Source organism: Thunnus thynnus, chromosome 19 (assembly GCF_963924715.1).
Source record: "Thunnus thynnus chromosome 19, fThuThy2.1, whole genome shotgun sequence".
In the NCBI taxonomy this organism is placed as follows: domain Eukaryota; kingdom Metazoa; phylum Chordata; class Actinopteri; order Scombriformes; family Scombridae; genus Thunnus; species Thunnus thynnus.
The window spans coordinates 24,344,485-24,358,894 of NC_089535.1; the positions used below are offsets into that span (position 1 = coordinate 24,344,485).

Below are 14,410 nucleotides of genomic sequence, written 5' to 3' on the forward strand. Positions count from 1 at the left end.
AATCACTCAGTAAATCCTGGATATGAACCTAAATGTAATCCTACTTCTATGATCAGATTTTGGCCATTAGAGGGCAGAATAACACATCCAGCAGACACAGAGCAACTTCATCATTCATTTGGAGTTGCATTTCTGTCCACCTGGTATATCCAAGTCCAAGATTCTTGTCTGTCTTTTTTAACTCTGGTTTTGGTCTCCACTAGCCCCATTTGTGACTTCAGCATCTGCCATGCTACTCCATGATTCAGCCACACAGCCAGGATTCCCTACTCAAACCTTTCAGGGAACAAGACTAAGAGTCTACATCTACACTAGGCACAGTGGGGCTTTTAGCTACATGCTAATATCAGCATGCTAACATGCTCACAATGTCAGTGTTAACACATTGATGTTTAGAAGTTAATGTTTACCATGTTCACCATCTTAGCTCACCGTGTTAGCATGCTAACATTTGCTAGTTAGCACTAAACACAAAGTTCAGTTGAGGGTGATGGGAATGTCATGGTCTTTAAACAAAGGATCGGATAAAGTGAAATCTAGACCTGATGATGGTGCTAGAGGAATAGTTAAGGCATAACCAAAGTTGTTCCAATTCATCCTGAGGGGAACATGAATGTGTGTACCACATTGCATGGCAAACCATCCCATAGTTGTCGAGACATGAAGCACAAATGTCTGAACTTCATGCTAGATGAAAAGTCAGAGGATCTACAAATGTCTATAGTCTGCCTTGAATAATAGAATGTCTGCATGGGGTGAAATGAACATCTACTGTAAATGCGCTCTGCTTTTTTTCTTTGCTGGATGTACATTAAGTCCACTGCATGAGTCTATGGCAGGCTGTGGCAGTGCCTAGTGTCTGTGGAAAAACTGGATTTAAACATTGGTTTTGCCCTGGGAAAATATTTTATCATTTCAGGCAGACTCTAGAAATTTGTGAGTTTACAGAAATAAAAATATGAAGATACACCCTGGGCTGAGTAACAGGTGGGAAATAAATATTTTCCCCCATGAGTTTTGCATTAGGAATGCAGAATCAAAGAGCGTCCTGAAGTCATAAATCGGGCTAAGACTCCACAAACTCCTGAGAGAAATATCTGGTTCTTTAGTTGATAAATATTCGACTGTCTTCACCAGCTAGTCACTAACTTTGCCATTTGGCTGCTGGACAGATAGCGTACAGTGGGTTCATCAGAGCTTGTTTACTGAAAACTGCTTCCTGCTGCAGCTGGAAACTCACTGAGATGACTTTGTGGAGATATGGCAAACATTATGGTTTTCCTCAACTCAGTATTACATGACCCTACAGTGAAGAGAGGGTAGAACAAACCCTCACAGAGCAGGACAAGGCCACAGAGCTTCACAGATAAACAGAAAGAACAACACAACAGCAGGCCAGAAGATACTGACTGTGACACATTGACAGAAGCCAGAAGATGTTTGACAGGTGGAAGCAGGGAACCAGCAGTGACTGCAGGAGGGAGCGGAAGGAAGAGGAAGGATTGATTCTACCTTATAGGCGACTCGAGGCGGACATTTCTTTCCCAAACCTAGTGGAGGGGACATGTCACGAAGCATCTCGTACATATCACGGTAAGCCATACGGCCGCTTCCCGGGGGGAAAGATGGTAGGAGACCATGGAAGGAGGAATGAAGATTTCCCAGGTGAGATGGTGTAGGGATTAAAAGGGGTAAGGGGAGTTTCATTGTAACAGAAAGTGGCAAAATACAAAAGAGAGAATGGGAGAGAAAAGAGAGGAAAACACAGAAATCCTTGTTAATAAGATTTCCAGGATATCATGATCTGGAATCCTCGTTGGCTTTGAGGATTCAGGAGAGGATCCCAGAGGAGGAGGGACAGGAGGATGCTCCGGAGGATCCTCTGGAGGATCCCCTGTACAGGGATGCTGGATGGAGGGATCCTAGTAGAGGGTATGCATTTAGAAATGAGAGTGCATTTTGTGTCAAAGGAATACTCCACCGAACATCTTTTGAGAATCAAACACTCACCCTGTCTGTAATGTAGGTGTGAAAAGTGACTCTGAAAAGTTTGTGGCTTGGATTCACAGTAGCTACAATGGATTCCAATGGCAACCCAGTTTTATGGCATAAAAAGTATCAAAACATCCATTAAAACTTCTCCAACCACTCCTGCAGCATAACCCACCACTCTGCCAGTGACCCTTGTATCTGCTATGTCCCCAAAAAATTGCCACTTTTTCAATAGATTGCTAAATACACAAAGTTTCAGCGCAACTAGGAGGCAATAATGTGACACAGAAGTAGTGTATTTAGCTCTGAGAGTTTTGAACAAACTTTAAAAAAAAATAACTTTAATTTACTCTATATGTTATTCACACACAGAATATGTGGATGGATAAATGAAAAAATAGCAAATTACTAGAATAAATGACTTTCCCCTTACATGAACATTCATGTAAACCATAAATCTGTTACACATATAGTGAATATGGTTCACTAACATTACAAAGGACCCAATCTATTATCATATTTTGAGTCATTACGTCCAATAAAATTTAAAAAGACTTGTATCAGTAAATTATTGTTGTGCTAGGAGACGGTCAGGTCAGCCAGAAAAGCAACAAACAAGAAAATTTCATTGGACAATCTCTTATGTCCCTCCATGACTGTTGTTCTTCTTGACACAGTGCATAAATGTGGCTTTTGGAACACACTGAACACATTGAAGGGAGAAGTGCTGCAGGGGTGGTTGGAGATATTTTATGGTAATTCTGATGGATTTTTTTTGTTTTGTTTTGTTTTTGTTATTTTTCCAAGACTCAGGGTCACTGGAAACCATTATAATCCAACCTGACTACAGTTATAGCCCTTCGCAAAAGAGCAGCTACAAACTATTCAGAGCCACCCTCCAAAGGGTTGGTATCTTACACCCAAAAGATAGATATTCGGTGGAGTATTCCTTTAAGATGCCCTCTGTTTCTGCATGCTAAGAGACATCAGCAGTAACCAAAGTGGAAACAAAGCACACAATGCTCTCTTTTCACTACCCACTCTTCTTTCACTCCTGTGTTTAGAAGCAGGAAAAAAAAACTTAGACATCACATCTGATGCCTTTTGTTTGAGCCTGACTTGCGGCATTGTTTCCTGCACTCGCCATGGTTACCTGCCAGCTGGTTAGTGGAGGATTGATGCATGTTTGTATGCATGTGTGGTCGGGTCATTCTCTGGTAGCGCAGGGAATGAGAACAGACATTCACAGTCCGAAAAACCATCACAGTCCCTTAGAAAATCAGAGGACTGTGTGGGAGTGCAAACCTTATAAGCCACCCTGTTAGGGCACTTCTTCCCCAGGCCCAGGGGAGGCGAGATAAAACGCAACAATTTGTACATATCCTGATAGCATATCCTCCCGCTGGAAAAGATAAAACATGTTCAAGAGATTAGGTCACAGGTTATTCCATTACATCTATCTATTATTATCTATCCATAATCTGTTAAAGGGCGTTAACATTTAAGTAACAGCATTTATTTTTTGTTGGTCTAAAAGAAGTCAAATTGTGTAAATTTCTAGTATGTCCCTCTAAAACCCCCAAATTCCCAGAAAAAATGAAGACATGGCAAGTGTTCACTATAAATGTAAGTGGTCATTGTCTTTTGCATGTGCAAGGAACATAAAAACGAAGTGAAAATCATTTAAAGTAAGTATCAGTGAAAACCTAAATATACTCCTTGCTGCAACCTGAGATAATGATGAAAGCAGTTAAAAATATACTGAATGTAACTGCAGGTACCTCTCTGAGAGCAGCTCATCTATATTCAAAGGAATAAATAATAATTCCTCCCCTGTAATGTCTGTCAGGTGATGGCAATTTTATATTTCACATCTCACACCTCTTCTGGAGTCCTGACTCACTGACAAGGCTCCTGTGACGCCTTCGTTTAAACTTAATGAGCCTTGTATAATCTGAGCCAGATTACGCCTCACTGTCTCACTCAAAACTTGTATTGTCCTTTAGTCAAGTTAAACAGTGTCTGTGTAATGGGCATAGAGGTCGCTGACATAAACCTGCCCCTGTTGATTGGATAGAAATAGTTTTTCTTCACTCCACAGTGACAGACTGAGGAGCTTTAGAGCCCGCCGGCTTAGCGGCGAGGAGGCCTGGGTGGACGCCAAGCAGAACACTGGATTTACATGCATCAGTCCGGCCAACAGGGGGCTCGTCACCATCCTCAGTCGACACTCTGGGCTCAGGCTTAATGTCATTCACCCGCCGCTGCTAAGACAGGATTTTTCCAGTTCCACGTCACAGAGTCATCCTGCTGGAACTCAGAAGCCATTCTTAGAGTTTCCTGTCTCCTAGCCTCCCTCTCTTCCAAAACCCCCCCACCCCCCCCCACCCCACACTGACAAATGTAACACTGACTCTAGCTAACACTGGGGGCTATAGCTGTACCAGTCAGAGATCAGCAGAAGCACCTACCAGGCAGCAGGGTCGTACTCCGCCCACACACGGATGAATTCATCAAGGTGATGAGGCCCCAGGATGGAGGCGTCCCTGGTCAGGTACTCAAAGTTGTCCATGATGACAGCGACAAATAGGTTCAGCATCTGATGAATGAAAACATGACTTAGTATGGCTTGGCTAGTTTAAAAATGTGTGAAATTTGTATTTTAAAAAAAAATCAATAATACAAATATCTAGGTGAAATCTGATTGAAAATGCCATTTTCTGTGCATATAGTATTTTTTTCAAATTCCAAGTTCAAGTTGCAACTAGTTGTTCACTAGCCAAAACAAGCAAAACCACTAAATGTCTTCATAGCATCTTTCAGTCAGAGCCCACAGTACACATCACTGACCAGGAAGGAGCAGAGGAAGATGAAAGAGACAAAGTAGAAGTAGGCGAAGTCACTCCCACACTCCTTCCCCACTGTTCCTGAGAGCTTATCACACGGCCGGTTACTGAGACATGATAACATGATCTCGTGCCACGCCTCGCCTGTCGCACTCCTGAAGCAAACACAAATCACAGTAGAGGTACACACACAAACAAGTACACAAAGTCAATGTAAACACTGTGGAACAGTGATGGGAGTGGGAGTTACTGAATTATTTGTGGTGCCAGAATTTTTAGAACAAGGAAGCAGGATTACCTGAAGAGGAGGGTCAAAGCCTGGAAAAAGGTCTGGAAGTTGTTGTGGTGATTGATGGCGGTCTCTTCATTCAGCTCGATGTTACCAAACACCTGAGGCAGCAGGAGAGCAGGTGGTGTTTAATGAGTACAAAGCCCAGAATTTAAATCCATACACTACTGTTAGCATGAACTACTGAAGCACAGTGACTACAATACAATACTCCTTCACAGGCCCAAAACAGAGAGAGCCCCAGTCCATACCTACATCTATATACCTAATCCAACTGAACCTTACTGATCCCAAATTTAAGTAGCCTATCAAACCTGACCAGAAACCTGAAGCTTTACGGAAAAAAAATGTCCCAAACCTGAACAAGATTGGATTTCGGGGTGGGTAGAAAAAAACTGAGTGGGAAGATGTGTTTATACTGTATATATTTTTCATTTTCTTCATTTATTTTATTTTATAGTGGTATTATAATAGTAATATATAGTATACTATGTATTAATACAGCATGTTATGCATACTGTAGTTTGTTCTTGAATTGTTATGCCGGTATGGTAGCCCTTGTATGAACTGCTTTAACAGCACTGAACTTAATTAGACTATTGTCATGTCAATAAAGCAAATTAGAGAGAAATTTCCCTTTTTGTTTTTCTGAATCAATGACAATGTCGCTAAAATCTGTATCTGTAATTAGCTCTTTTATGTACTATCTACTGCTATTTTTTGTGTACACATTGTATTCAATGTGTACATTCCAATAAAGCTTCACTGATTTGAATTGAAAATGAATTGAGAAAGACAAAGAGTAGATAACTGACACAGCTTGTGATTGCATTGTTGTAAGTCCAGTTAAACTACCCAGAGGCCTCTTTTTAAATATTTATTTGCCCCTTGGCGTGTCCATTCTGCTGGTCTATATAAACTATCTGCTGGGCCCAGGAGACCTCTGGCAGTTGTCAAATATGTTTGTAGCATTTTGACCCCTACCACAGCAACTAGTTACTTTTTCAGCACAAGCACTAAAACAATCTCACATGAGAGGAATAAAAAGTAGTTAATCTTTATACTTTTATACCTATAAAAATGTAAAAAGGGTTCTATCTCTTTGTAGACAGAGGGTCACCACAATTATATATAGTAACAGTAATATGCTAATTTAATGGTGGCAATTAAAAAATACAATTAGGTTACTTTTCATTTATAATTTCTTTATCTTCCTTTTTATTATGTATAAAGTTTAGGTGACTTACTGCTGTGAGGCTCTGGGATCTAAAGGTTGAATCAACAGGAGGTGGACAGAATTAAAATAACGCCTCTTCAATATTATGCAATCCAAGGCAGAAGCCCTGCAATACATACTGGGTTTGTGAAGCTTACAATATTAAATTTTCATTGACTGCGTCAGAGATGCGTCAGTTCAGCTTTATGGTAATTTTAGAGGTAGATGTTGGTGGTGTTGTTGTACTGGAGGACAAAATACAAAACAACCCCACAATAAATGCAATCTGACACAACAACAGCACAAACTAAGGCCTCACAAAGGAGTTGAATGGATCCCTAATCTACAAAAGCCCAAAACATTTGAACATTATTAGGCTTATAAAGGTAGTTTATATTTGTTGGATTAATATTGTACAGATGATACTTTTATTGTCCCATTTCTTTATCTGTCTCTAGAGGAGAGGTAGCCTCAGTTTGTGTTAATTGCTGATATTTAAGCCCCTCCATGTTGTCCAATTAGATCAATACTCACCAGCCATAAAAGCACATTGTAACAGGATGTGTGATCACTGTGAGGCCCAATCTGTGATCAGCACAGTGTCTTACAGCCCTAACCATCACATAAACAGAGTCTAGGAGGTGTAACTGTAAAATATTTAGCTAAGTACTGGTCACAATTCCTTAAAAACTGATTTAAGGTGACCTTCTCAAAAATGTGTATGTTAAATTTTGTTTATATGTTAAAAATGACTATCAACCAGTATATCGTTATCATATCTTTATATAATTACATATCAATATCGGTATCAGCCTCAAAAAATCCAGTATCGGTCTGGCTTCAGTCAGGACCGAACAATTTCATCACTTATTGTAAATCAGTTCTATGCCTCCAATGCATTAAACTAGATAACGGATAAACTAACCACAAATAAACACATTAGCCAAGAGGAGTTTTGCATAACAGCATTCTGTGTTATTATTTTCTTGTTTCTTGTTGTCCTGTATTATTGCTCACAAATTAAAAAGTCATTCTGGTTCTTATTTTTATTGATTTGACTGCTGCTCAGGTTGAAATTGGGTGGAGCAATGCTGGGAATTACTGTACATGAGGTCACCAAATATACACAACTACTACTAATAATAAAGGTATGAGTTGTTCTGCCTTGGTGCAACAAAACTAATAGAAGAATCAGAGAGATGCCAATAAAGCAGTCTGTAGATTCCCACACAGTCCTGAGAAGGGGTCTAACTGACCAAGATAGGTAAAAACACCTGTTGGGGTGAACCACAGGTGTACCTGTATAGGGATTTTGAACGATGTGTGTAAATGCACACTTTCAAGTAAGCATCTAACTCTGAATCATTGAATTCAGACTTGCTTTAGTCTAACTGGTCACAACTTACCTGCATGCCAATGATGGCATATATGAAGAACAGCATGGCGATGAGCAGGCAAACATACGGCAGGGCCTGAAAAACAAACACACAAATACACATTAAAGACACTAAGCGCATAAACATGTTACATATTAACTCACATACACTCCTCTCACTCCCCTACATGTATACACACACACACACACACACACACACACACAGAGTTCACAGGTAGGTACTGGACACATACAAAACCTGTTCAGCACTTTGCTTCTCTTTTGATCTCTCCCTCTTTCTCTGCGCACCCACACCCACACACACACACACACACACACACACACACACACACACACACACACACACACACACACACACACACACTCCGATTCTCCAAGGAGGACTAGCACCCTTGTAAGATTTTACAGTCTTGTTTAAGAACCCGAGCAGTCAACCTGACCCGCAGGGTAGATTCTTTTAACCGGCTATTTATATCGCTGTGAGGAGGAGGCGAACATCTGTTGTAATTAAATAGCCACCTTTTAACACTCTGTAGCTACTGTCCATTTTCATTGGGCTTAAAAGCTCTCACCACTGACATTAAACCTACTATAAATTCTCTCGGCTGCGGCCCAGCGCTCCGCATTTAACTCAACTTGTCCCGAGGGATTTAGAGAGCAAACCGGCACTGTGTGAAAATCCTAACTGCTGTCTGCTGCGAGCTATTTGGTTCATTTTTACAATAACAGAGGAGGTCTGCCTCTGTTGCCTCTGCATGCTTTTGAGCTCTCTATTCCTCAGTTTGTATATTGTGTAATATTGTTTTATTCAACTACAAATCAATCCAAAAGATGAGGCCGACACCAAAGTCTCTTTGCTGAAAAGAGCATCTGTATTCCTACTCAGTTCTCTTTCCTCCTTCTCTAAAACACTTTGTGACTTCTGTTTTGAAACGTGCTACATAAATTAAGTTTTACTAATATGCTTTACATGCATGTCAAGAGGCACATATCGTAAGTTTGTCTGTTTACATGTAAGCCATTGTGTGTGTTTACTCACCTTGAAGGACTGAACAAAGGTCCATAGCAGGATGCGGATGGTGTAACCCTGCCGAAGCAGTTTGATAAGTCGAGCTGCTCTGAACAGCCTCAGGAAACTTAGATTTACCAACTTGTCCTGGGAGAGAAAAACAGGGACTCTGTAAGATATTATACTATACCCAGATTGAACCAATTTAAAGCTATACTATGTGACTGCTGCTGAAGCCCTGCTTGGTCTGGTATGACCAGTAGCTTATGCTGAGTAATGTTAATGTAAAAATGTATATAGATATTGCTGTGGAGTGATAACTGAGAGACTTCCCTGACTTAATAACTCTTCTTTACTTGAACCTCAGCTAATTGCACTTGTACAGTACTGTTCAGCAAAAAATGACACAGACTCCCTTTAAAATAAAGGGAACAAACAAAGTTTCTGTTTACATTCAGATTTACTCCCTAAAACACATTGTGTGTATCCCTGACGTCTAACAAAAGCATTTCCCTCCTCAGAAAACATTTGCAAAGCTGATTTTTCTTAACAGCTTTAAACCCACATTGTTTAAGTCCATATTTACTAGCTTGCACTGTTTTTTTTTTCTTGCCTTTACTGGTGCATTGCTGTGTGTTTTGGTGAATTACAGCCACCTGTCGATCAGTGGAATAGAGTGAAACCACTGGAAGGAACATGATATTTTTTTCATCTGACTCTCTTCAATACAAAATAATATAATAAAATGTCAGCCTAAACAAGTGATGGAGTCCGTTAGGGTCTTGAGATTGTTTTTAACAAGCAAAAAAGCATGCCAGGGTTGAGATAATGTAATCTAGTTGCAATAAAAAAACAAACAAATTTAAGGAAACTGCATGGGCTGAATATGAGATTAAATGACTTGACATTTTTCCAGTGCACATTTTAACATCAGATCTTACAGCTCACACCTGTAACTGCTCTACATGGTTGTGTGCCTGTTAAAGCATACATTTTTACATACATTTTGAACAGTGTTATTCTTTTATACCATGTCACATTGAGGATTCAGATGCTTTAAACTAAAGCTGTAGGATAAAAAACAAGACACTGATGGGGGAGCTGACAAAATCAGCAGCCAACAAGAAAAGCCACTTACCGTCTAGAGGTATCAGATGTGACAGAAGGGGCAGAGTGAGGGCACAGGCGCCAGGAAAGACACAGCAGAGGATGGAAACAGCGAAAGAGGGGAAAAAAAAAACAGAGAAGGAAAGCCAGAGAGAGGAGACAGAAAAGAAGACTAATGATCACATGAAGAGAAACTCACACAAAGAGAGAGACCGACTTCGCCACAGAGAAAGCTACAGTAAACCGCCTCAGTCCTCCATCTCTACAATCAAATTCTCTTGTCCATTTTTCAGTGTCTGTAATTCAACAGAGGAAACTAGCAGCAGCAATATTACTCCTATTGCCCCGCAGCTGCCTTTGTTTATGTATTGACTTTCATTATTTCATTTTTTTTGCTCTCGGTTTGCTTGGCTGAGCTTTTAATTCGAGGACTGAGACAGTGAGAGCATAGCGAAGCATGACGACTTCTACATCCATGATTTTGATGCTGAAGCAGTTCAGATTTGTAAGAAAATATACAAAAGACACATTTTTAATAAAAACAACTCTGTGTAAAGCATTGTAAACTAAATATCTTTGAAAATGAAGATGTCATCTTGGGGTATATTCCCTGTATAAATACATAATTACATATATGAACTGTTTTCCTATTTCCTGCTTCTCTGGACTAAATCAACGTCCAGTATCACGGCATGCTGCCCTGCCACAGTGGAATTGCTGCTGCAGTTATGAGTATGCACTCAAGCCTGTTATTCATGTACAGTACAAAGTGCCCCATGAGACACTGGTGTAATGGTACTTGGGGAGGGGAGCCATGACGGCTGCAGCTCTTACCTTAATCTCTGTGACCAAGATGTCTGTTATGCTTCCAAGCACAGTCACAAAGTCAAACACGTTCCAGGCTGCTTTCAGGTAGTTCTAAAATACAAAGAAGACAGACCAGACAAATTAGGCTGGATAGAGAGAGATCATTCAAACTTTAAAACACTCAGCTTCTTCTTTCTATACTTTTTATTATGAAAAAGGACAGAGTAAAACCCAACACTTTTTTAACCCTTTCATACTTTAAGGTGCAGCAACAAATCCATTCTACCTTGCAAACTATTTTCTTTATATTCTATATTCTTTATTTACTTATTTTATTAATATTTTTAAACCTTAATTTAAATACATACAGTTTTAATACCTTTCTTTCATTTTTTGCATTTAAACTACCTTTTGACCAACAATAAAGGTCCTTGAATCCTTGAATAAACATCTCAAACAGGTGATTACCCTTTATTTTCAATCACCCTAAATCCTACTAATTCTCATGCACAGTTAAAGTTATAGTAAAGGTTACAGTCTATAAATTTTAATCTAACAGGTTGACGAACATAAATGTGGATATGCAAAAGTTGCAGTGGTGCACAAAACATGTTCCCATACTGTGGATTTAAGATATAAATATCACTAAAAAAGAGACACAACACCAATACCATAGAACACACAGGAATCTAGACATTCCCTTGGGCAAACAAATTGATAAATGCATTTACAACACACACACACACACACACACACACACACACACACACACACACACACACACACACACACACACACACACACACACACACACACACACACACACACAAATGCTGACACGGTGTCCTGCATAAACTAACTGCTGTGCGACTGCCTGCAGCCTGGATCCCCTCAGACTGATCAAGCATCCAGTTCCTGAGGGCAGAGGCTGCTGCCAGGCCCTGCAACTGCAGTCTGAAGATCTTCAAGAGCTGAGCGTTTATACCAGCAGATGCGAGCCCATCCGTCTGGGCTTAACAGCTAAACAGGTGGAGGTAAGTGGTGTGTGAGAAAAGCTATTTAATAAATGGACCCTGTAAATGGAACTGAGCCGGAGATGAAATGCCTTGCTGCAGGCCAGACGGACCCATGTTGTGAGAAGATTTATTCTTTTTGTGCACTCTTCCATTCATCCCTATTTTTTATTACCAGTTTACCCTCCTCATTCCTGAATTAGAGACCTTAAAACACCACATTGCACTTTTACTTACTGTTTTTTTTTGGACATATTATACATTTTATGTACTCATGCACAATTAAAATCTCATTCCCTCAAGAAACATCCATCCATGTTTTGTGTATCCGGTAAAGAGATTTTCCCTCATATGTGAAAACAGAAAAACAACATAACAGTGAATAATTGACTAGTGTTTGCAGAGTACACCGCAGCATATGGTCTTGACAGCTCACCAGTGGACCGAAGGCAATAATCTTGAGGATGCACTCCAGTGTGAAGAGGGCTGTGAAGACGATGTTTAGATATTTCAGCATGGACTCGTACAGTTCCGGAGCTCCGTAAAACTGAGGAAAGACGGAAAAAAGTACACTGAATATATGTGGTGATAGAAAGAACTACAGTGAGTGTGTAAAAGATGCATCCTTTCTACTCACTTAGCCACTTCGGTGTTAGGCAGATATGTTACTGAAAACTACGAGTGTAAATGCAACCAAGACGCATTACAGACTATTTTTATTAGAGTGCTAACACACACTCCAGGAAGATATTTAGAAGGTGTAAATGCATCTGTTAAATGAAGCCGTCCTGCCACTGTGATGATTGTGACATTGAAATGTGTGCCTGTGTGTGTTAGTTGTTAGTCAATCAGTCAGTCCTCAGTCCCAGAACCATGAAACTAACTTCATGGTCCTGGGAAATTTCTAAAATTTACTCTGGAAAGAAAGTTGAAGACATGATACGAAAATATGACAAGCCTAGAAAAGTTTGTGATGTCATCCCAATGTTAAGTCTATGAGCTGAGCGGGAACTATTTGGGCAGGGCCAGTGGGAGAAACACTACTGTGCACATTCACTCGGCTGCACAACGTGGAAGCAATCACGAAAGCTAAGAACTCTTTTGGCTCATGCCCCAGATGAGCAATTTTCATTTGATTGAATGAGTGCCATCCTTAAGTCCAGCATCCAGTTCCTATAATACATCCCTGTCCTGGATAAGTGCCAATTAGCTAGTTGTTAGCTAGCTAGCTAGCTAGTTAAACTTTTATTAGCATGTTAACAAGTTATCCAGAAACATTAGTCAAATTAATATCTTTTTCTTCTGGTGTTTTGGGCATTAAAGTCACCCTCTCTCATGGAGAAGGTCTTCATTTATTTGAGATGTTACAATTAAAAAGTTCATAGTTGTATCATGTTATGACCCACACAAATTCACCTCTAGTGGGGTAAAACTAATGCAGGTACGCTGCATTCTTCTTATCTGACTATTGGAGACACAGATATGGCTATATGAAAGTCTAAGTTGTATGTGTATCTATAGTCACACTATAATACATACAGTAGATAAAGGTCTATGGATCACAGCACCATGCTGTTTTCTTTACTGCATCATTCTTGGTGTTGCCTGATTTAAAACAATATACTTTAAATAGATTTTTAGAGTTTATGAACACAATCTGGCAAAAAGAGGTAGACTAGAAATGTTGTTGAATTATGTAAATGAAAGCTCCTGTCTGGCACCAGTCTGCGTTACTCAATCTGGCTGTCAAGCTCCCACAGAGATTTTCTTTTCTGAGTAGATGAGTAAAGGAACTGCCAAGAAACAAGCACTTCTCTCTGATAGCAGCAAGCACTGTTTGGAAGAGGAGTCGCTGTGGTGTGCTGGTGGTGGTGTTTGATTTTTAATTGTTGACCTTGTCTCAAGGCCAGACCAGTGCTGTCATTGTAATCACATCTCTGCCTTAAGATCTAAATTATTAAATGTTACAGATTCATGGAAACAGCTTCTGCAATTATTTTATGAATATTTTAACAGTGCACTGTATCATATTGGGAACTGTATCACTGAGCCGATACATTGCTTTTTCTGGCTGAGATTTTAGGAGTTGGCACTTTGTCTCATTAGCATGAGGAATCACTGACCTTCATCATCAGCACAACCGTGTTGAGGGCAATTAAAGTCATGATGGCGTACTCGAACGGAGGGGACACCACAAATTTCCACATCTTGTACTGGAAGGACTGCTTGTTCTCTGGCATGTATCTGGTCAGTGGCTTGGCGTTGATGGCAAAGTCAATGCAAGCCCTCTGTTTGAAGAAAAGACAAAACGGATTGTGTCTGAAACCTTTCTGATAGAGGAACTTAACACCTTTCATCATAGAAGAAAGTGCTGGAAATCAAATTTAAAAACACAAAAGACAGCTAACTCAGCACAAGAGGGTTTTCTAAGTGTTCTTGTAATATCAAAGATGAGACTGTACTGTAAATCGAAGTACTCTGATCACTAGCCAATACTTTACAGACAAAAAACAGCATGAAATTAACAAAGTCCCTGTGAAGTGGAGATGAGGAGAGCGGAGAAACAAACCCCACTGCTTTCTTTTTCAGTGTTTTGTTTTGTTTGAGGGAATTATAAGTCTTGTTAGATAGTTAGACATCATTTGCCTGAAGTGATTTTTAGAAGTGGCTCAGCATGTGTTCTGATTTCTAATGAAGAAAACATTTGTGATGCAAGAGACAAACATTTTCAGAAA

At 39.9% G+C, this 14,410-nt stretch overlaps 1 protein-coding gene across 5 annotated transcripts in view; it reads right to left on the reverse strand.

The window, feature by feature from the left end:
- Positions 1–14,410, reverse strand: part of cacna1bb (calcium channel, voltage-dependent, N type, alpha 1B subunit, b) — a 164,757-nt gene that overhangs the window by 22,006 nt on the left and 128,341 nt on the right. For all 5 annotated transcript variants that reach the window (XM_067574851.1, XM_067574848.1, XM_067574850.1 and 2 more), the window contains 9 exons: positions 13,799–13,963; positions 12,112–12,222; positions 10,690–10,773; positions 8,779–8,895; positions 7,750–7,815; positions 5,137–5,228; positions 4,843–4,993; positions 4,464–4,591; positions 1,513–1,609 (listed from right to left, as the gene is read on the reverse strand). In XM_067574851.1, coding sequence (XP_067430952.1) covers positions 1,513–1,609; positions 4,464–4,591; positions 4,843–4,993; positions 5,137–5,228; positions 7,750–7,815; positions 8,779–8,895; positions 10,690–10,773; positions 12,112–12,222; positions 13,799–13,963 — 1,011 coding nt within the window. The remainder of the gene's footprint in view (positions 1–1,512; positions 1,610–4,463; positions 4,592–4,842; positions 4,994–5,136; positions 5,229–7,749; positions 7,816–8,778; positions 8,896–10,689; positions 10,774–12,111; positions 12,223–13,798; positions 13,964–14,410) is intronic.